Raw genomic sequence first — 23,665 nt, 5'->3', positions numbered from 1 at the left:
TGGGGTAAAAAAGTGCATTCCCTTCCTTCTACCCTGTCCATTGCAATAATTTTGACTTGTTTCTGGAGAGGTAAACTGATGGAAAATAATACGATTATTTGAACACCAGATGCAAGTGATATGTAAATGGTTAAAGAAATGAGGAAGAATGGAAATGCAGTTAAACCGGATAGTCCAAGAGAACATGTGAAGAAATGAAGTGGCTGAAACTGGGGAGAAAGAACAAACATCTACAGAAAGTGTGCCAGATTATGTCTAATTATTAGGAAGATGACAAGCAGGTTAAAACAAGAAAAATACCAGTAACTAGAGTCTGTTACTAGGTAGGCCAACCTCAGAAGGGTTGGAGGACTGGGTACACTCTTAGCTCTGCAGGAAAATGGAGATGGCCTAGTTACAGTTCAAGTTCTCTTTTTATTCCTCACTTATTTATGTCTCACACCCCTCTTTTGTGTTCAAGTAGGAGAAATGAGATTCTACAATTCTCTGGTGTTTAGGACAGAGGTGAGCCAATAACATGAAACATTTTGAATGTATTTACCTTCAAAATCGTTATGGAAATTTGTAAAACATCTCCTCCCCCTTAAAGGGCCAACATAATAAGGACCAGCCTTCCCTAGGATTTAATGCAGGTAACTGTTTTGCCCTTGTATTATCTCTTTTGTCTATCCTGGCAACCCTAGGAGGAGGCATTATTATTATCCCTATTTTGTGTGTGTGTGTGTGTGTGTGTGTGTGTGTGTGTGTGTAAGGATTCATATTCATTGGTTCAAATATAGTAACTACAACTGGCTAAACATGCATTTCACACTGATTGGTCACATTTCCATTGGTAAAAGTTAAATAATTTGCCCACGGCAACTCAGGTAGTAAAAGATATTGAAGTCTTATCCAAGCTTCCAAGTACTCTGCAATCACTATTTTCTTTATACAATTTGGAATGAAAACACTCACACACACACACACACACACACACACACACACACACGCTCAAAATATCTTACATGTTAATCTTCATGGAATCACAGAGAGCAACAAAAACCCAATTACTTGATCCACCTCATGTCTAAATGATATAAGGAATGTTCTTTCACTTCTTCACAGCATAGTACCTTGTATATGTGTTTCAGAAGAAGGGAAAATGTAGCTAGCTAATGAATAATATCCACATTAACTACTTTATATTTTAGATTTATTATATTACGGAATGTCAACCTATTGGGCTACTATAAATTTTTCAATGTAGTGTTAATGTTGTAGAAAGTATAAATAGTAACTATATCCGCAAAACAAAATCTTATTTTCACTTACACAATTGAGTTATGAGAACAACAACTATGTAGGCAAATTTTTAGTGTGAGTGTTCAAGGTGATGAATTTTACCACTAGAATTTAGATATTTTTAAATACCCAAGAATCCAAGTAGGCTTTCACTCATTCATTCATGAACAAGCAAATCAATCCAAAAAGTTTCCTTACAGTATACCAGTACAACAGAAGAAATATATGTGATCAAGAGGGAAAAATGATTATAATTTGGTGGTTCCACTAATAGCAGCGAGTACAACACACAAAATACAAAACTTCCAATTAGCCTCTGCTTCACTCTTAAAAACAGGCTAGGGGGTTGGGCACAGTGGCTCACACCTGTAATCCAAGCACTTTGAGAGGCAGGAGGATTGCTTGAGTCCAGGAGTTCCAGATAAGCCTGGGCAATATTGAGAGACCTCATCTCTACATAAAAGTTACAAAATTAGACAAGTGTAGCGGTGCGTGCTACATGGGAGCCTGAGATGGAAGGATCACCCGAGCCTGGGAGGTTGAGGCTGTGTTAAGTCGTGATTGTGCCACTGCACTCCAGTCTGGGTGACAGAATGAGACCTGGGCTCAAACACACACACACACACACACACACACACACACACACACACACACACACACACAGGAAATAGAGAAATAGAGATGAAAAGTTTCTGGAGTACTGCAGCCTGATCGCTAATGGTTAAGCACACTCTGGATAATGACTGTCCCAAACATCACCCAGCAGGCCAGGTCAGACACTAAAGGTTCCACACTACATTAACTCCAGCTTCAAACCAATGGAACTACGCTCAGACCACCCACAGTTATAATTTATGTCATGGAATGAGGGTTTGAGGGAAAAGAAAAAGAGTTATTATTGAGTACTAGCCTTGTTCAAGTGAGGTAGACTGCTTTTACATACTCTATTTTATTCAGTTCTTCTCCATCCTGACAATCCTACCCATTTTACAGGTGAAGACTTAGAGATGATAAATAACTTGTCCAAAGAAACCGCACTAATGAGTAGCCTCCTGTGAATCAAACCAAAGTCGACCTGAACACAAGCACTACACGAGATATTAAGACACTCTTTCTTTCACTCTTGTATGCTAGTGGATGCACAAGGACTGAAGATCATGGCAAATCATTGCCAAGCTTTGGCACTTTGACTTCCATTTTGTTTACCACCCCCTGCCCCTGCTCCTTCATTTTGGCCAAGCTCTGTCAATAGAATATGCATTGTATTTACAGTATACAGATGACAATTTTATTTGGGAGTATTCGGGAGTCATAGCTTGTTCTAGAATCACCACAACACTTATTCTATTAAATTGCATAATATCCAGGAATTTAAAGTGACCAACTCTCTAGGTCACTCATGAGGATAAATGTAGAGCCCCACAGAGAAAGCAGATATCTGGTGTGTGCACGTGCATATGGCGCTGTCAAGGGTAGGGAGAACAGGGGGAGAGAAGGGGCAGACAGCTGCACATTGTGAAGGGCAGGGCCCAACAGCAGGTCCTGGTCTCAGGTGCTGCCAGGTTCGTTCCAACTGCTCACAGTGTGGGTTTCAAACATAATCCAAACAGAAGTGACAAAATCCAAAACCACAGGAGCAAACACTGGCTTTCAAGTGCTGTGGGAACAGAGACATTTGTTTAAGTAACCACTGTTTTAAAATTGCATACATAGTAACACCAAAATAAACAGCTTGCGATGCTGTTTATTTTAAGATACACAATAGTAATGTAAAGTGTGGCTTGCCCCAGATCCAGGGAGCTCGAACATAATTTACAGTTGTAGAGAGCCCTACGAGGACTCCACTACACACCAGGACTATCTACTTCCTGATTAGATAACAGCGAAGGTCAGAACGCGTAGCTTTTTGTGCAGCAAAGAGCCAACAAGCCACCACAAAGACCCTGCTCCTCTGGCTCGCTGTGAATTATGAATCGAATCCTGTGGAGAGCAGGGTTTGCCAAGTCTCCTCTACAAAGCGTGTATTAATCACAGGTCCTGAGGAGGGGTCAAGAGCACAGTCTGACAGACCAGGGAATGAGCCTGGTGTGCTGACCTCGATTCCCTCTGTCCTTCCCCTCCCCGATCTCAAAACCAACTGAAGAAGGAAAAGAAAGAGGGAAGAAAAAAAAAAAAAAATCTGAAAATACACAAGCTGGTTGAGCGCCGAAGCATATGTAAAACTGAACTCTAAGGAGAAGCAGCTAGATCAAACAAACCTTACACATGATCAAAATAAGAACTCAATGTGTGGCTTATTTGAGCCAACTGAATAGTCCTCCCCACACCTTCTTTGCTCCTCCCTCCTTCCTGCATCCAAGTGCTTGGGGAAACTCTTGAGGATTTTGGATTCTCTACCTCAATCTTCTATTGTATTCTAGAGAGCTTTATATTACTGCCTGAGACTAGCAAAGGACTATAATCCTAATGGCATTATTCTTGGCATTCTGATCTTTTTGCTTTGTCTCACCACATCCTAAGTTAACTTTCCTCTCTGCCCTCACCCTCACCTGCTCTGTCGTGGGAAAAAAGCAGAACAAACGAACAAACAAGCACAAAAACCTTTTGATCTTTTCCACACACATAATTCCATATTCTTGACTTTTTGAAACTTGTTTTGTCCTAGAATATTTTTTTCTAAAAATTCTTTGTGTGAACTGAATTGCATCCCCCTAACTTTTGTGTTTTGAACCCTTAATGCCTAATATAATTGTTATTTGGAGAGAGTACATTTAGGAAGCAACTAAGGTTAAATGAAGTCATAAGGGTGGGAGTCCCAATCCAACAGGATTGGTGACCTGAGAAGAAGAGGGGGAGAGAAAACGCTCTCCCTGTGTGCACACACAGAGGAAAGGTCATGTAGGGACAGTGAGAAGGCACTGTCTGCAACACAGGAGAGAGTCCTTACCTAACACCAACCCTACTGGCACCTTGATCTTAGACTTTCCAGACTCTAGAACTGTGAGGAAAAAAATCGCTGTTGTTTAAGCTACCCAATCTATGGTATTTTGTTATGGCTGCCCTAGCTGACTAATACTTCTGAAGTCACTCATTATTCCTCCTTACCAGTCCCTCTGGTTTCAGGGACAGTAGGCTAGACTGTTCTCTCTTTCCTTTCCTCTCTTATTCCCGCCCTACCTAAGACTTTTCAGTCACCTTTCTCATCAATTCCACAGCATTTGCTGTCAATCCTCTCCATCTGTTGTTAAGAGAAGAATGTTGACCTCTAAGCCACTCTCACTTTCCCCTGGAACATCCGTACATGCTAGAACATTCTTCTCCATCTTACCACTTGCCCCTACTTTCTAAGGCTTTGATATGCATGACAAAGGCCCTTCTAACATTTCACCTTTCTTAATTCTAAGGTCATCCATTTCAACTTTACCAGCTTGAAACACATCAAGCAGAGATGTTGCACCTCCAAGATCACAGATCCTAAGGTGCTCCTCCCCGGCTTGTCTGTTCTTCCTCTTAATTTGCACCTGAAATTGCAGTTCCTCAGTGGACTTTCAGCCTTCCCAGTCTACTTTATTACCCCTCCCTTATTCAGGATGTTTCTTTATTAAAATAAGATTTATATCCTGTATTATAAATACAGTACCCATTGTATTGGGATATTTTGAACTTAAAAAGTCAAAAAGTCACTCAGATCTTACTACCTAAGGATAATCGCTCATATTTTCTATGCATATATCTGTATATATTTTCTTTTACAAAATTAGAATTATGATATATATACTGTCTTATCTGTTTTTGTTCATCCAGCAATACAAGAAGCAATTTTCCCATATCTCAAAATATTTTTGAGAATGTAATTTTTCACAATAAGTAGTCCATAATATTTCATAACAGCCTCCTATAGTTGAGAATATAGGTGATTTTCTATTGTCATAAACAATATCTTTAAATACAAATTTGCATTACTTTCATGTACTTTTAAAATTATTCCTGCATGATTAATTCTTAGAAACTGAATTACTAGATCAAAGGATAAGAACATGTTTTGTTTTTCAATATATAGTGCTAGTTTAAATTCCAGAAAGACTATGCCAATTTTTATAGTCATTATTAAGTTAGGTATTTTCTTCTACCCTGGTTAGTGCTAGACATTATGCTTTTATTCTTTCCTAACTTCTATCAAATAAAAAATTTTTGCTACGATTTATAATTTATTTGGTTATTAAAAACATAGAACATTTTTATTTTTTTTATTTGTTTATTTTTTGAGTTGGAGTCTCACTCTGTCACCCTGACTGGAGTGCAGTGGCCACTCCCAGCCACTGCAGCCTTGACCTGCTGGGCTCCAGCGATCCTTCCGCCTCAGCCTTCCAAGTAGCCGGAACTACACTACCATGCCCAGCTAACTTTTTTTTATTTATTGTAGAGATGAGGTCTCGCCAAGTTGCCCAGGCAGGTCTCAAACCCGCAGGCTTAGGCAATCCACTCACCTCAGTCTCCCAAAGTGTGGGATTACAGGCTGAGCCACCGAGCCCGGCTGTAGAACATTTTTTAAATGCCTACTAATCATCTGCATTTCTTCTTTTGTGAATAGATCCATTTGTCTTTGCCTTTTTACTTTTTACCCATTTCATTTTTTTCCTTACTGATTTGTACAATGCTTTATTTATTAGAAACACTAATCCTTTGCCTATCATATAATGTTGCACATATTTTTGTTAGTTTAATGTTTAATGTTTGCCTTTATTTATGGTGTTTTCTTGCCATTCAAAAGCTCTTAATTTTTATTTTATTTAATCTATCACTATTTTTCTTTATAATTTCTTTGCTTTTATGCTCTGAAAGCATTTCACTAAAGAAAGGAAACAGTCACATCTACTTCAAAAAACTCTTAAATGTGGAACTTATTTTGATGAATACTACTTTTCTTTTCTTCCTTTCTTTTTTTTTTTTTGAGCTGGGAGTCTCACTCTACTGCCCAGGCTAGAGTGCAGAGGCACCATCACAGCTTACTGCGGCCTTGACCTCAACCTTCTGAGTAGTTGGGATTACAGGTGAGTATCACCACACCCAGCTAATTTCTTTTTGATTATTTGTAGAGACAAGGTCTTCTGTGTTGCCTTGGCCAAATTTTTTTCCAAATATAGTTAAATCATCATTCAAAAACTATTAATTGAATGATTCTTTTGTTTCTCAACTGACTTGAAACAATACTTTTAAAACTAATAAATTTCTCCATATATTTAGGTTGATTTGTAGATTCTCATTTTGTACAAATGATCATCCTGCCTATTGCGTCAGCCAGTCGCCATACCATGTAGCTTTATAATGCATTTTTAGCAATATTCAGTGCAAGACTTCTCTCATTTTTCTTTTCCAAAAATGTCTTGACTTTTTTTAGTTGTTTCATTATTCAGATGGACTTTAGAACCGTTTTTCTGTCATGATCCCAGGAAAGAATATCTCATTGGAATTTTTACTTACTGGCTCTGGTTTGCCATTTCAAAAATTCCCTAACGACCTCCCTCTCCTCCATGTTGTCAATCCCAGGCTTAGGTTTTTCCTGGTGACTGTTTTTGTCCCTCTTGCTCCTGGGTCTTGAGCATTGCTTAAGACAGAATGAGACGCTGTAGAGAGCGTCCATCTAGTCTCTTTGCTGTGCTATTGTGCCTTCCTACCTCACTCCCATTATACTCTTCACAGTTCTTAGTCATCCAGTTACAGGGCTCTTTCCTGAACTCCCTCAGCTTTCCTCCTGCCTTTATAACATGTGTGTGTCTCCTCTGTTTCTTTCCACCCGTTCTTTGGCCCCATCTTCACTAGTTGCCTTTCCTGGAACCTTGCGTTACCCATCATCATTCTCTGTACCCTCCCCCGCACACACACACCTATACCTCCATCTCTCTTGTGGACCCCTTCCCTTTATTGATGCATCTGATCACCTGAGACACCTTTGCTAGAAACCCTGTCACCCCCATGCTTGTCTTCTGTTCTTCCTTTGTTTCCTCCTGACTTTGCTTTCTTACTCACCAGCCTGGAGAATTCAAAGGTAGACCGTGACCCCCCCAAGTGCCAAACCCAAAGGCTTATTTTTAATCATCAGTGTCCTTGATCTTTCTACAGAACCCACTTCCTCTACTTTGAAACTCCATCCCTCTTCACATGATCTCACTGTGCTCCTTCTGTTTTGATGTCTTTATCTCTGCTCGACTTTCTCTATTCCACTCTTTAAATTGAGTCTCCAAAAAGACCCGAATCCCTTTCTCCCACTGCACTGTCTTTCTTTTTCTACCCTTTATCCAATGCCATGGGTTCAACTATTATTTCTACAAAGATTAGCCCCAATGCTCAAACTATATAGTGCCACCATTTCCAACCTCCACAGAGGTTCCCCTACAAGAATATCTGGCTAGTGAGTCTAAACCTCAAGGTTTCAATATACCTTTTCAAGCTTTCTTTACTATTCCCCCTTTCATATTCTATGCTTCAGCTTAAAGAGCAGTAGCATCTGTAGATCTCTGTATGTAGCATCAAAGAAAGACTGATTAAGTATCCAGATTGAAACTATCTGCAAAGAAAAATAACCCCACTGATCTCTTGCTACAATGTGATGATTCTCTGTCTAGTATCAGATTCTACCTTCCTTAAAATGGGCCTGAGGGATTGTCTGTGAGATGTAAAATGGTTCTTCCCCACCAGCTTGACCAGGATCAAAAGTGGCAGGCTAGCAGACCAGCTAGTTCTCAGAATGAAGAGTTTATGGATAAAGAACAAAGATGCCAGATTCCCAAAAAGCTTGTTCCAAAGCTGTAATAACACAAGTAAGAGTAAACTTATTGTGAGATTAGTTTGCAATTGTCCAGTTCTTTCTCTTAAGTTTGAGTGTATACATTTCCAAAAATTGCTCTGACTCTTGATGTCACTGAAACTGTGTCACAGTATGAACGGTGTGCAAGGTCTTTTGCCCTTCTCCTTGTATATGTTGTGCTTTCTGTAGGAATTTGATCCCCTTTCAGACTTAGAGTAAAAGAAACGAGTTTAATACTTGTCTTTGAGGAATGTTTTACCCATATCCAAGTTCAGGTTTCATGGAACTAAGACAGAGCAAATTAATTGTTTCAATGGATTAGATGAAAACATTAATGGACATCATTTTATATTTGCATCGCATTTTGCCCTTTTCAAAGGGCTATTTCTAACCTTAGCTAACCCTCACAACACTGTGAGAAAACAGGCACTCAGATAAGTTAAGCGACTTGCCCAAGATAACCCAAAAGGCTGTGCTGAGCCCAGGACCCTGGTCAAGTCTTCAGTTCGGTCCTAACTCCACTGCCTCCAGTATATAACCTTATGAATAGTAGGGATTTTTCACTGTGCCCTGAAATGCTTGTTTGTTTTTATCAATACATAGCATTAACAGGTTGTCCTCACTATCTAAAAGTAGGAAAATCACTGACTGTTTAAATGAATTACAAACATTTCCACTGTCTACTCCAAAAGGGTCCAACCATAAATTTGTGAGAACTTAAGCACACTCCTTTTTTACATAATTGATTATGTATACATTTCAAATAAGTATGGGGGAATTGGGATAGTCACCGACAAAATAGTACAAATATTTAAGAATCAAAGCATTACATCGCTTTTTTCTTCAAACTTTCTCTGCAAAAAAAAAAATCAAACTATTTTTAAAGGATTGCCAGACTGGTGACAAAGGTCGAATTAAAATTGATGCCTTTCCACATGGTCATATTTGATTATCACTTAAGCGGTTTACCAGAAAACATAAAAGCTTCAGGATTAAGCTATAAGAGGGGTCTTTATCAAAGTACCATCAAGTAATCAGTGAAATTTTTGTCACACTGCTCTAAATTTATGGCTTCCCAGAAACTAACGCAAAAACTGAGCCTATAATTGACTAATAATGACTCCATATTCCCATGCTTTCCTACCACTTTTTTTTTTAAATTCACTGTGAGGCAGGGTTTAAAACAAGTGTAACAACTCATGAGCTGCCTGCAGGTATCTTGAAACACTGAAATGGAACCTATAACTTTTCACCATGGGGAAAAAAATAAGGCTGCTTTTACAGAGTTCCAATATGTCACCAAATCTACAGGGAATAATCCAGCATTCATCTCTTCTATTGATAAAAAGCCTTTTTCTTTAAGAAAAAAAAGTGTAGCACCCGTGCACTTGTGTTCTTTTTTATTAGCATACGACAGGGTCATACTATGTATTCTGGTTAAGAAAAATGCCATTTTCCAATTGTAGTGGAAGTATCCCTTTTTAAGATATTAGCTACAGAATTTTCAGATATTTCATAATTCTAGAGTATTTGTGACTGTAGGGAATGATGCAAAGAGTAAAAAAAGAAATCTAGACAGTTACATTTTAATGTGATAACTGTGGTATTTAATTAAGGGCAGAAACAAGATTTGGTGGCAGGATTAGCAAGAGTAGGTCTTCATTACCTGGCTATGTTAGGCAAATCAGATATCAGTAATTTTGGAAGGGTGGCTGGAAGAGGGCTGATCACTGACCCATGTTAATTTTCTATAATTCTCAGAATAACTAGATAATAATATTTTCTTCATTTCTTGTCATCTTAGAATCCCACGACAGTACCTCTTGAGTTGTAATTTTTGTGTATGTGGACAATCAAGTCAGATTCAACAAATATTCATGTTATCTATTATAACCAAGAAGTAAAACTATAGTTTAAGAAAAATTATCTGCCATTATGTTGTGTCTTGACAACTTATCCACTATTAGATAAAAACAACTTAAATTAGTTCTGGCAGATTTGGGACTTGGCAGTTCAGAATATGAATAGCAAATGTAAAAGCATGAAAATGGCATTACTATTATGTTTTAAGAGGATAATACACCTTTAAAGGGTGCCAGTGATTACTTTGCATACTATAAACAACTGCTGCCAATCAATTTAGAAAGTGGCATGCAGCACATAAATGTAATAAGGCAAATTCCATTCAACCAACCTAATGCTTCCTACCCAAGTCACTGTTTCTTAACAGGAGAAATAGGGCTGGATATCATCTTTACACTTCATAATCTGTTCCAAATTGCAAAAACAGACTACAAAAAAAAACAGCATGGAGAAGGCAGGACATTTCCAGGAGTCCTCTGAAATCTGTGCAGTAACACTCTCTAAGTCAAAATTAGTCCTGAATATTAAGGTCACGTTATGACCCTATCCTGCAGCAAAGCCGAGGGACAGTCAGTGTTCTCATAACCCAATCAACTTAGCTTTCAATTCCCAATAACTCCAATTCTCCACGGAATATATTTGCAAACTGTGGTCATGTGGAATGAAGAAATGGAAATTTTCCCTATGATCTGAATGAATATTCAGGGATTTCACTAAACAGCATTTAATGGCACTCTATTCTTGGAGTTTTTAAATAGCTGAATATTCAATATGCACATGCCTTCTATTTTCCTTTATTCAAGGGTCCTCAATTCCCCATCTCCTTGAATTCTTTAACGTATTTTTAAACAATTATACTTCGAATGATGTTTTATGAAATTGGGTGCTAAACTTTGAGCTAATAATTATTTTAGTTTCTTTTTGATGGTAATTTAATAAGCATTTTATTCTTCAACTCCCACTCAATTACTTATTTTTTTTTTTAAAGTAGACTTTACTTTTCAGATTAGTTTCAGGTTCACAGCAAAACTGAGAGAAAGGCACAGAGATTTACACATACTACCCCCACCTCCACATATACAGCGCCTACCCCGTTATCAATACCCCCTACCAGTGTGGTACATTTGTTACAGTTGGTGAACCCACACGGACACTTCATTATCACCCAAAGTCCATAGTTTACATTAGGGTTCACTCTCGGTGCTGTATATTCTACAGGTTTGGACAAACATACAATGACATGTGTCCACCATTAAAAAATCTTCAGTGCCCTGCCCATCAATAACTTATTTTTAAAATGTGTCTTTTAGTAGCTCATGATCTGGGAGGTAATTTTCTTAGTCTATCTCAGGTGATCTTCTTTTTAAATGGGATTGCCTAATGTACTTTGAAATGTCTTAACATGTCTTAAAATGTTTTTGCATCAAGAAGACTATGCATTTCATCACCCCCATAAAAGCCATTGCACCATCACTGTACCAGCAACTTTACGTCAATGTCATTCAGAACAAAGCCTGCTAAATCCCAAACACATCAGTCTTTCCCATGCAGAAGCCCCAATAATCTAATTCTAAACACCAAATTGGGACTTCAAGTAAAAGGTTATGACACAGCAGCATGCAGTTTTATTCCCCCTCAAGAGAGACAAAGTAAATTCAGTTGCAATTTTTTTTTCTTCTAGAGGAGTTTCTAGGATTCAACACAACATTAAATTTTTGGCCTGTCTCTTTAATTTGAGAAATTGTAAAAACGACGACAGATGGCACACAGAATTGACTTATGTCCTCTATTCTTTACTGAAGAAGGGAGTGCACAGAAACTTTGATAAAGGCAGAAGCTACAGCATGCAGGTCGCTATTAAAATTATCTAGTGGTTCTTTGGACAGCTAACATCAGAACATTCAGGCTTTCTTTTTTAGAAATTCTTTAAAACCAACCAACACTGTTTAAGTGATCACAGCCTCAACGCTCAGTACCCTCCTGTCCCAATAAGGACATGATGGATGTGCCATTAGCTTTGAACCCTGGCAACCTCTGAAATTGCCCCTCTGCCCACCCCCATCTCCCGCCAAGTCCCCCTCCCGAATCATTACGAAATAGGAAGAATGCTCAAGCTTACAGTTAATTGGAAACATTGCAAAAGAAGAGGAATGCTTAGGACAGCAAGTCCACAGGAAAATAAATCACCCAGCATTGTTATTTAATGCATTGTGACATCATTTCCTGAAATTAAACAGAGATGACACCAGTTCAGATGATCTCCAGTATAAGGTTCCATTCAAATAATTCACAGATGTTTTCTCCTGGCAAGCAAGAAAACAATGCAAAGGCCAAGTCTAGGGGCGCCTCACTGGGCTGCGTGTTTGTGGGAAGCTCTCCCTGCTGGTGTTTCTCAGCTGAGCGTTCTGCATATGCATTTCCACAGAAGCCTTTCTTAGCCCATGAACTCCACTTGGATTCATGTGCACATTTGCATTTCTGAATATGAGAAAGACCATCTTTCACTGTATACGTAAGGCCAACATTTCCTATTTGGTATTCATGTGGCCCATGGCTATTAGTATTGAGTAGACCAGTCTCAGATTCATGAAGGCACTAATTTCCAAGGAGAAAGAACTAATGTCCATGAAATACTGATTTGATTAACCATTCAAGGCCCTTAAAGAGATGTCTAATGGTAGAAATGATCACTGTCTCCATGGATACACTTGTAAAAATGGACAAGGGGAGAAATTGGGGTAGAGATGAACAAGGTAGAAACCATTATGTCTCTAACCGTTGGTGATTTCATGAGATACAAGAACCCTCAAGCAGCTGGAAACCCAGGCACAGAACCAGAAGACCAAGACACTTGACATCTGTGCAGGACATTACAGTTTACAAATTGATCACATCATCTGAGCCACACAGCAACCCAACCAGCTAAGGACGACAGATATTTACCATTTTCATTTTGAAGGTAAGAAATAGGTTCAGAGAGGCTGAATAGCTTACCCAAGATCACAGAGTTCAAACCCAAGTCTTCTAATTTCACATTTGGTAATTCCTTTTTTAAAAAACCATATCATGCTATCTCACAGAGACTTTAACACTCTGAGGAAGCAGGCAACTCTAGATTCTGTTGACATCCAGAACCCATATGGTGAAAGGGAGCACTCTCTCCCTAAAGTAGGCTGAGCTGAGGTATTCTGAACTATTCCATAACCTGCTTCTACTCTACCTCCCACCCCATCTCCAAAAGCTCACCAGGATACTGTGGCTTTCATCGGCAACAGGACTCTGATGCTATCACCTGGCATCAATGAGCAGGCACTAAATGTCAATTTGGCTTTCAGAAGGCGGAGTTTAGGCCATGCTGTCTCCTACAGAGAGGTATTTGGAATTTATTTGGCAAAACCTGGCCTCTCATCTCACATAGTCCCAGGTAACTTTGGATGCCCGGGTCCACTGGTCAAAGCCTTCTGTTAGCCATTTAACCAATTTAAATTACGAATTAGAGTTACTTTATATTATGTACTTAAAATAAGAGGCAGTTGTAAGGCTAATTGCTTTACTTTATTTCATTTAATCTTTACAACTACCCCACCAGGCAGAACTAGAATTATCCTTCTACAGATATCCTTCTACAGATGAAGCTCTGTAGAAATGAAGCTCAGGGGGTTAATGACTCAAGATCAAGTCTACTGTGAGATAGGCATGGTGGCTCACGCCTGTAATCCCAGTACCTTGGAAGGCTAAGGCAGGAGGATCACTTGAGGCCAGGAGTTAGAGAACAGCCCAGACAACATAGTGAGAACTTGTCACTACAAAAAATAAAAATAATTAACTGAGCAGACCAGCTACCTAGGAGGCTGAGGTGGAAAGATCGCTGAAGCTCAGGAGTCTGAGGCTGCAGTGAGCCATGATCACATCACTGCATCCCAGCCTGGGTGATATAGTGAGACCCTGTCTCAAAAAAGAGAAAGGAAAAGAAATGTTCTGTGTTACAGATTCCAGGCTTTGTGCCCTTAACCTTGAGACTGTAGTGCCTCGTTTAAGGAAAATGCCATCTGGATCTGCACAAGATAAAGAGAACTAGTTAAAAGGCAAAATAGTCCAAGTCTCTCCCTCCTTCCCTTTCCCCCATGTGTGTGTGTGTGAGTGTGACATTACAATAACAAATTTGAGATGACTAAGTTTACTGTCATATGGTCTTGATGAACTCACTGGAGGAAGAGAGACACATTTCTCTAATGTAACATGGAAACGTATTTACTCACAACTTGGGTACATGTTTTTATTACCAAACCCAGAACTTTACGAAATCCCATAACAGATTCTAACAAGCAAGGCACGAAATGGGTAAACACCTGAGAGGGAGGCTTCAACCCTCTCCTTCACCCCCAGGGAGATGAAGAGGGGACAAAGCGTTTTGCCATGAACAAAGGGCAGAGTTTTAGAACCTGCAGTTTCAAAAAGGCTGCATGATATTCTATCACTCTTAAGTGAAATTTGCTTTTGACTTTGTACACATATCTTTGAAAGAAGTCCCTCATCTCGTAAGTGTGAACTTTATCTGTATGTTTTCAAATAAGAAGACCTTTAGTCAGAAACTGGAATGAGCAAGTGGTGTCTTTGTGTGTGAACACTTCCTGTTTGTATGCGGTGATCAAATATATTCTTTGCAGCACAACTAGGGGAGCTCTTGAAGGTGGCAAGTGGAGGTGCCTGAGAGCCTAATTGAGCACATTAAGGGCTTCTTGGTGTGGAGGAGTTTTTCGTGGTTATGAATAAACCGTCAGCCTGGGTATTATTTCTTGCTGTTTCTTTCTTTAACTATCTTTGAAGTCAAATAAAAACAGTTGTAATGACAGACTTACTTTTATGATATCATAATCTCCATGTGTTAGCTAAAGGAATATACTTCCCTAGGATTTCCCTAGGGTTTTTTGTTTTTGTTTTTGTTTTTGTTTGCCATTGGGTACTTTCCAGCAAAAGCACATATATTTCCAACAGATTCTTACTTCGGCCTTCACTAGATTTCTTAAGCCTGAGAAGCCAGGAGGAACCATCAGCCAATGGAAGAGGGTCATGATATGTATATACAACATTTTTGCTAGCTGAATTTCTAAAAAATATATACATGGATTCACTTTCTTAAAATTGTGAGTTTTTTTTAGAGGGGATTTTTTTCCAAAGGACATTTTGAAAATTGGCAGTTAAAAAATTAAAGATATGAAGCTATTTATTTAACCTCAGCTTCTGTAAGTTCAGAGTGCTTAATTTCTGAATATGGAAATTCTTCAACTCATCTCATAGCTTGGTTTTTTAAATGTCACTTTGTATTTAGTTTAAATATTTTTCTCAATATAATCAATTAGTGCAAGTTTGTTACCTTTTCCCCCAAAGTTGGTGGTGCATAGGAATCTGAGAGACTGTGTTAACTGTTACAGTTGTAGTGAAAGTTCTTCCAAGAAAACCTGAAGGTGAATGATTTTTGTCATATTGAGACTAAGACTTAACAATTGCTACAGTTGGCCTTTGTTGAGGTGGGTTTTCCCCCCCTCTGGGCCTTTTGAGGTATTCAGAATAGGTGACAATAGCTTGCAGTTGAGAACATATGTAGAGAGACCCCTGTGGCTTATTGGAAAAAGTTGCTCCATGCTGGTTGGGTGTTTGAAAAAAAAAAAAAAAATACAACCAGAGTTCTTTTATGCTCTGCTAGTTAATGAATGCATGAATGTCAAAATGGGCCAATGGCCCATTCAGGGGGCAAAGCCTCAGCAGCCCCCTTCTTTAAGAACACATCCTGAGATGCAAAATACATTTGCTTAACAAATTAAAATAATGAGATAATTCAATTAGCTTCTTTTTTTAAAAAAGAAAGAAAAAAGGGTACATCAGGGATTATTGTAATACAAGAACAGGTCAGACTGCACAAAAGGGAAGAAACCAGTTTGAAATAATGTTAAAGAGACTAATAATGGAGAAATGCACATTGAATCATGCACTTGTAAAGAAATTTACATGAAATAATAATTTAGACTACATCTATTTTCGGTGAGCTAGAGTCAACATTTCATTTTGAAAGTTGAAATTAATTAAATGACAGAAAAATATACTGGGGCAACTCTAGTTCCAAGGACTTCCTCATGCCTGTTAGTGCATGTAAGAAAAGCAGTCTAAATTAACATGTCGCTAGTTAGGGGTCTCTATTCTTGGTTTCTGAGCTCAGAATTACAGCCGAGTAAATCTTTCAGCTCATTAAAGATTGGAAAGTAAAAGTTTTACAGGACCATCCTCATCAAAGTTACTGAACCTCTTCTCTGCGGTGGGGGTGAGTGTGGATGAAGAGGGAACACATTTTCAAAGAGAAAGCCGAGGAGCATTTCTTTAAGACACAAGGGAGGTGCAGAAAAGCAGGGAGCGGAGCTGAGAGGAAGATGGGAGACAAAGCCAGTGGGAGAAAGTAATGAAAGGGGCATGTGCTGACGAAGGTCAGGAGCGAAATAAAGCACTCGGTGAAAAGGAAAATGAAAGGAGGAAGAAGAGGAAAGAATGACCACGAGGCTGGGGCAGAATGCTGCTCTGACTATGTCTGCCCTTGAGCAGAACCAAAACATACAAGTCCGGGAAAAGAGTTTATCGATTCTGCGTTGTGTCCTATCCTTGGAATACAGGGGAAAGGAAGATCCAGAGCACTTCATGGACTTCAGTGAGGACCAGCCAGTACAGAGGACAGCTGAACTTGCAGTGTGGACCTCCCAACTCCCCCAGCTCAGGCTGTTTGAGTGTTCTGTCTCTACCCGAAGGACAGGCATTCATGAACATTTTTAGTTGGACAGAGAATTCTGCACAAAGCCTTGTGCACATTTAACTAGCTGAAAGCACTTTGGGGTGGGGATAAGCTCTTACAGTTGGTTTGTAGTGGAGTACAGCTACAAGCGCCCGGGAATAGTGGCCACCCACAATTCTCAGCCTGTGACTGCGGTGCATGGTGGGCACCATCCTGGGTGGTGGAGGATAAGTGCTCCTGACACTTTCACATGAGCATTAACTCACAGAATATGAGTGGAAAGACTCCTCCATTCAAAAAGGTTGGGGAAGCAGGGAGCTTTCACAACAGGAAAAGGAAGTAGCACTTGGTTTCTCCATATGTCCCCCCTTTGAGCAATCGTGAGACTTCTATGCAACCGTTAAAGGTGACCATCACTTTGGCAAAGCCATCCTAATATGGCAAAACCAAAGAGTTGGGGACTTGGAAGGCTTGAGTCCTGGGTCTCAGCTTGACCTTCAACTAGTCACTTGCCTTGCTGGGTCTCAGTTTCCTCATCTATAAACACAGCTGCCGACTTCTCGTAGGTTCTACTGTTCTGTGACCCTGGTTTTGACGACAGAGAGGTTGAAAACACATGTGGATGTTTGCTTGAAAAGCAGCTGTGGACGTTTTATTCTCAGCCAAGAAAGGCCGAGTGTGAAGGCAGACAGAGGGAGGAAACCACACAGGTGAGCTGTCAGGAGAAAGCAGCTTGTGGGCCCTCAGCGGCTGCTCGGCCCTTCTTAGCCGCTACTCTAACCAACCAACCTGAGGTTAAAAATGAGAAACCCCTCCCCTCACACTCACTCGACTTCCAAATTAAAAACATTTTACAGGTTAGTAAATCTCCAGCTGAGGTGATGTAGCAAAGAACAGCTGTGAAGTAATTTTGATAATGATGAGAATAATAACCACATGGCAAGGTTCAGGGCTTTGCTGTTGCAGCTTCAGTGCTCCTGAATAGATAAAAGTGATTAAATACTCCTGATTATCCCTGACCAATATGTAATGGATTTACAGCCCTTTCAATTAGTCAGTATTTGCTTAGGACTCATTATTTTGTCTTTGGTTAAGTAATCAGCCCAGAGACCGCATGTTCTGTCTAATTCCTCTGAGCCGAGTCAGTGCAGGGCCCTGACCTTTGAAATGGCCATAGCTGCAAGGCAAGAATAACCACTACCACGGCCGCTCATTGGTTCTCCCAGCTAATCCTGACACCACAGGCCAGATCGATACACCTTAGTTTGCTACTAATGTCCTTACATCAAAATGGCCGATTTAGGAATGTGAATCTATCACTTACTTCTCCCTCCCCACCACTGCTCCACCCCTCGCCCTTTGTAGCTCTGCCAGAAGAGCAGATCAGCTGCCACCACCATAAATAAAAGTGGAACCTTGTCCTGGACCCATGACACTGTAACTAATGTCATTCAGCATGGCAACACACAAGTTGGATAATCAAAGAAGACCTTCAGCTTTCAACATGCTACTCTATTTCTAAGTATGTGCCTAAAGAGAATGGGCTGAAAACAATATTATAGCAAGAAACATCCTCTGAAATGATTACCATTTTTCCAGAATTTCCAAATGTACAGTAAAATATAAGCATGATTAGTTTCTTTGTAAAAATGTCTTGTAATTTTTTTGTCATGAGAGTCTTAGAGTCAACAGTATGTGTGTACACATAAAACCGATTGCAAACAGGAGGATAAAGATAAATTGTGACTTTAAAAATGTTGCATACAGTTCAATCTTTCCCAGAAGTGAAATGCACAGGGTTAGCTTTTAAGATAATGGACCTGAACAGCTGAAAAAGAACCTTTAGTGTCCACCTTGCAAACAAAGGCATCATAGCACCTATAACCCTGCGCATTTGTCATAGAAATGCATGACATGTTTGCAAACTGTTTCCATGATTGAAGCAGCACCTGATACTAAGAGTTTGGACACGCATGTAGCAAGGTGCTTTTTTTTTTTTTTTTTTTTTTTTTTTTGCCTCCTAGAGGAGACGGCTTCTGTTAATAGTGTAATCAGCAGTGTTTATGGATTCATGAGCTCCTTACAACCATTTTCCTTGGTTGCAGTTGCATTATCTGAAGTTGCTCTCATACCTTTTAGCATAAATAACAAATTTACCTACATATACTGTTTAGGGTCCTAGACCATTTTGAATAAAGTCAATTCCTGGCCTCTTAAAACAAAAATCTGCTACACTCTAGAAGGTGCCCTTGGGATAGTAATAGTTGATAAAACCTTAACTGTCCTGTTTCATCAGATTTCAAGAAAGAGAAAATAAGCACCTTATTTTTAAAAAATCTGTATGAGACTGTATAACTTGCTAGGAGAACCGGCAAAACAACATAAACTGTATTTTTTTCTCTTTCATCTTGACTTACTGTGAGATGCTGGAAGAGCCATGCTCTCATGATATTTGTTGCTACTTTGGGGAAAATGCCTCTTTTCTTCTGGCGTTTTTTGTCCTTATCCGGGTCATCATCGTCACCTGTACCAGGTGAAGCTACACTGTTGTCTAAACCATCCCCTAGTAGAAAGAAATAAACATACATTAGAGAAAACATGGCAAGGGTGCCAACAACAATGTACAGTTAATGACGGGCTCAGCTAAGCTCGTTGAAAGAAATTCATTAAGCGGGTATATTCTCTTTCATTAAAGTATAATTGGAGACACAAATATGTAAAAGACAAAATTAAACCAGGCCTCTTCAAATGTTAATTTTGTGTGTCTCACACTTGCCCATATCATTAATTCAATTATAATTGTGCACTTGACACAGTGCAGTAGCTCTTTGTCAATTATGGAATCCAATGTGGGAAAACCGCCATCAGAAAACCCATTCGGTGGAAATGCATCCCCATGCCCAGAGTGAACACATACTGTAGGGCAATCAAGTTAAATGTTCTGTAGTCTATATATTCTAGGCTGCCTGCATAGGTGACAGTAACTGTGTCACTGTTCATTGCACATAACACACTGCCTGCTCAGCCCCTCCTAGAGCTGTCACCTCCTAAGCACGCACATTCGCACACTTCTCATATGACCCTGCACTCGGCATTTGCATGACATGAAAACTTTTAGCTCTCTGCACCACTGATCATTATCATGAAAAAAAGAGAGAGAGAGATAGAGAGAGAGAGATACACATCAAGGTAGGGTGCTCACTTAATCAGAAGTTTCTATCAACATCTTTCTCTTCTGTGCTTTTCTCTGGCATTAATTGTGCATTAGCAAAAATCATTTACTTTTAACAGTCATAGTTATTTTTTCTTGCCCTCTGGCAAAAATGCCTTGAAAGCCTGCCTGGAGGGCATCTAAATTATGTATCTGAAAAACTCTTCTGGCAAGGCATTGCAGGACCCCTACTTTCTTAAAATTCATACGAGCACGTCTTCCTGTTTTTGGGAAGGCATCAATCAAGAGCAGCAATATATGCCATATCCCTACATTAATATTTGAACTAATAACTTTAAAAAAAGGAAAGAAACAAGATCCGACTTGTGGCATAATCAAATGCAAAATAAATGAAGAATACGGGGACAGCACTGGGGCTTTATAGATGGCTGTGTTTTCCTTGCACATCATTAGCCTGGAGCCACACGAAAGAGGAAAACAGAGAAGTAGAGAGTTTATGCTCCCTGCTGGTGTTTAAGAAGCCGGGGTCCTGGAAGGACATCTGGGAATTGCGCTGAGATGGGGGTTTTTGTAATTTAAGAATAGACATTCATTAGCAGTAAATGCCATAAATCCCATGCTAAGTAAAAACCTTGTCCAAGAAAGCCTAAAACAATAAACTCTGTGCTCAATGCAGCCTGAGCTGGACCCTCTGTAGCTTCCCAAGGAATGCTGCAGACCCACCGGCTCTGTCCCAGACCCGTGCCCTCCTCTCGGCCTGCGCTACAACACAGACATCCTAACCACCACCGCCACTGGCCTTCGAACTTCTGGGTCTGCTCTGTGGGCTTCCCCGTACCTGTTCTTTTCCTTTCTTGCCGAAAAACCCTCAACCTTCTTTGACCAGAGAAGCAGAAAAGCCACCGCAAAGAGCTGGCAGATTAATTTTATTGACATTTCCATTTTCACTGCAATGCGATACCCTCCATCACATGGAAGAGATGACCCTCACTATTTACAGACTGACAGGCCACTTCATTACAACCACCCTGCCCCAAGGCAAAGCAGCTCCCTTCCATCTGCCCAAACACTAGAGCATGACCCCGAAGTTGCTGTTCTCTTTTTCTTTGCCTTCTGTTATGAGAAAAAAAAAAAAAAAAAAAGGAACCCATATAGTCAAAGAACGAATCAGTATACAGAGAAACAAAAGGCAGTTGACTTTTTGAACACTGGATATAGGAAGTCTAGTCTCCCTCTGTCTACCCTCCCTGCACACTCATGTGTCTCCTTGTGCAGAGGGTGGCCTGCACAAGGAGACACACACACACACCCCCAAGCTCGCGCACAGACACGTGCACACGCTTTCCACCATGCCAAGGAACTGCTGCAAGGCAAATTCTCACCCACACTAATGGCTTCTGACTGCTCCTTGGCAACCCTAGCATTTTAACCTGGGTGGATGTGCTCTCCAAAATACAGACACTGGAGCGATCTCATCAGCTGTTCATGTGACACAGATGGAGAGTGGCTATTAGGAGCCAGGCAGTGGGCCTTGGGGATCTGAGGTGCTGTTCTGTAGCCTGAGGCGATTTTGAAAAGCAGTACCCGGAGATGAGGAAAAAAAAATCCACACTGCATGTGCAAGTTTGAAGTCAGTCAGTCTGTCTGTCTACCTACCATGGATAAAGATATCTTTGTCTCTTAATGTGAAATCTATGTGGGCTATCTGAATGTACATTTCAGATAATGTATGTATGGAATAACTCTTCCTTCAATGTCTTCCAAATATAAAAACACACTCTGTAAACAATGCCTGTGTGTATATATTTCTTCCTAAGCACATATGGTTTCTGTGTATATGTTTAAGCTGAAATTGTCAGGATTTTGTTAAAATCTCATTTAGCTTTCTTTGATAGATTTCTGAGATGCACTTATTTTAAAAGGTTAATGGCTTAATTGAAGGAAGTTCAACGAAAAAAGTCATTTGCCTTTTTAACCCAATCAATGACCTTAAAAATGAGAGACAGTGCTTCCACAGTGAATTTTTTTTTTCTTGCTTAAAAGCAAAGAGAGCTGGTAACACCTTCAAACTATATGATTCACTATATTTAGTTCAAGAAAAAAATAGAGCTAGATTGAGCATCCTTTGATGACTGACAAACTGGAGAAGACAGAAGCATTACATGAATTTTAATCTAAAACAGTTCATTTTATATGAATGTTGTAAAATATTTGAATTTAGATCCAGTGTAACAAATAATTATACACAAAAATGTGCCTAGTTTTGTATTAATAGCTAGATACTAGACACGATTTTTAAATTAATATTAGTGTTTAGACCTCTATAAAAAGAGGCATTTTCCTCTCCCAAATACAATAAATACAATTTTTTTCCCTCCAATGGACCCACTCCAGCACAGAGAACTAACAGCAGCATAAAGAAAATGTTTGAAAGGCAACTGTGAGAATTGCAACCTAAAATAAAATTTTGCAGATGATGCTAGAGTTAGTTACTCTGTGGATTTTTTTGTTGTTGTTTTAATGTGTGTGTATGTAAGATAGTTGGCAATTCTTGGCACATGTGCCAAATGAGTTTGTGCTGAAAAGGGTGTGTATACCAGCACAATACACATGCCAAAGGAGGTATGGAAGATAATAGCATTTGTCTCGGCATCTGAAGTTCGGATTCATAACTGTGGAATCCTTGAGGGCAGGAACTGTTTCTTGTTGATCTTTTGATCATGAGAGCACACATTCATCTCTTACCCAGAGCAGATACCCAGTGATTGTTGGGTGAGTGGATAACTGAACTTATCAATGAGCTTATTCAACCCTCTCATGGGGGTAATTGTACTCATTCTAGTACCTAAAGGGTGAAGGCCTGCTCCTCTGGAACAGTTGGGGAGGTTACCTGTGCACACACAGTCATTTCTAAACATGCCGGGATCAGTGCTTCTTTGAAGAACTCAGTACCCTCAGGGCTTTTTTGAGGATCTGAACCAAAGACCATTCCACCAGCATTGGCATCTCTGATGATAAAAAGCTAAATATACTGGGCATGCTTCTATTGAGAGACTGCTAGTCCCTTGACAAGAGCATAGTCTAGGTTTGGGCAAAGATATTCAAAAATAGATGTATATTAGTACAATATATTGTATGTGACCATGGAAAGGAAAACTCAAGGCCTATGGATGGATAAATCTGATGTAGATTAAATGATCAGGGGAAATTGTTAAAAACACAAGTCCTGGCTGGGCACAGTGGCTCAGGCCTGTAATTCCAGCACTTTGGCAGGCTGAGGCAGGAGGATTGCTTGAGTCTAGGAGTTCGAGACCAGTCTGGACATCATAGTGAGACCCCCATCTCTACAAAAAAATTAAAAAATTATCCAGGCATGGTAGCACACACCTGTAGTCCCAGAAACTCAGGAGGCTGAAGCGGAAGGATTGCCTGAGCCCAGGAAGTTGAGGCTGCAGTGAGCCATGATTGTGCCACTGCACTTCAGCCTGGGCAACAGAGATCCTGACTCAAATATATATATATATGGGGAGGGGTGGGCAAAAAAACTGGAATTTATTTATAAAAAACTGTGTATTTATTCTTATATGTTTAAACTTCAGTCACCTTCAACGTACTCTCCGTATGAAGCAACCTAGTGAGATGCTTTTTTCACTGCTCAAAATAGGTTTTAAATCATCAATTTTGATGCCTTTCAGTACTTCTGCCATTTTTGTTTTACCTCTTTCGTATCAGCAAAGCATTTCCCTTTGAGGACTTTTTTCATCTGGGG

At 39.7% G+C, this 23,665-nt stretch overlaps 1 protein-coding gene across 7 annotated transcripts in view; it reads right to left on the bottom strand.

The window, feature by feature from the left end:
* The window catches only part of MEIS2 (Meis homeobox 2), a 214,867-nt gene that overhangs the window by 128,271 nt on the left and 62,931 nt on the right, over positions 1-23,665 (bottom strand). For all 7 annotated transcript variants that reach the window (XM_021719164.1, XM_021719161.1, XM_008071298.2 and 4 more), the window contains exon 8: positions 19,142-19,287. In XM_021719164.1, the coding sequence (XP_021574839.1) occupies positions 19,142-19,287 (146 nt within the window). The remainder of the gene's footprint in view (positions 1-19,141; positions 19,288-23,665) is intronic.

The sequence above is a fragment of the Carlito syrichta genome, unplaced genomic scaffold (assembly GCF_000164805.1).
Source record: "Carlito syrichta isolate Samal-C Ts95f unplaced genomic scaffold, Tarsius_syrichta-2.0.1 Scaffold314286, whole genome shotgun sequence".
Lineage (NCBI taxonomy): Eukaryota > Metazoa > Chordata > Mammalia > Primates > Tarsiidae > Carlito > Carlito syrichta.
This window is presented reverse-complemented; position numbering and strand designations above follow the sequence as displayed.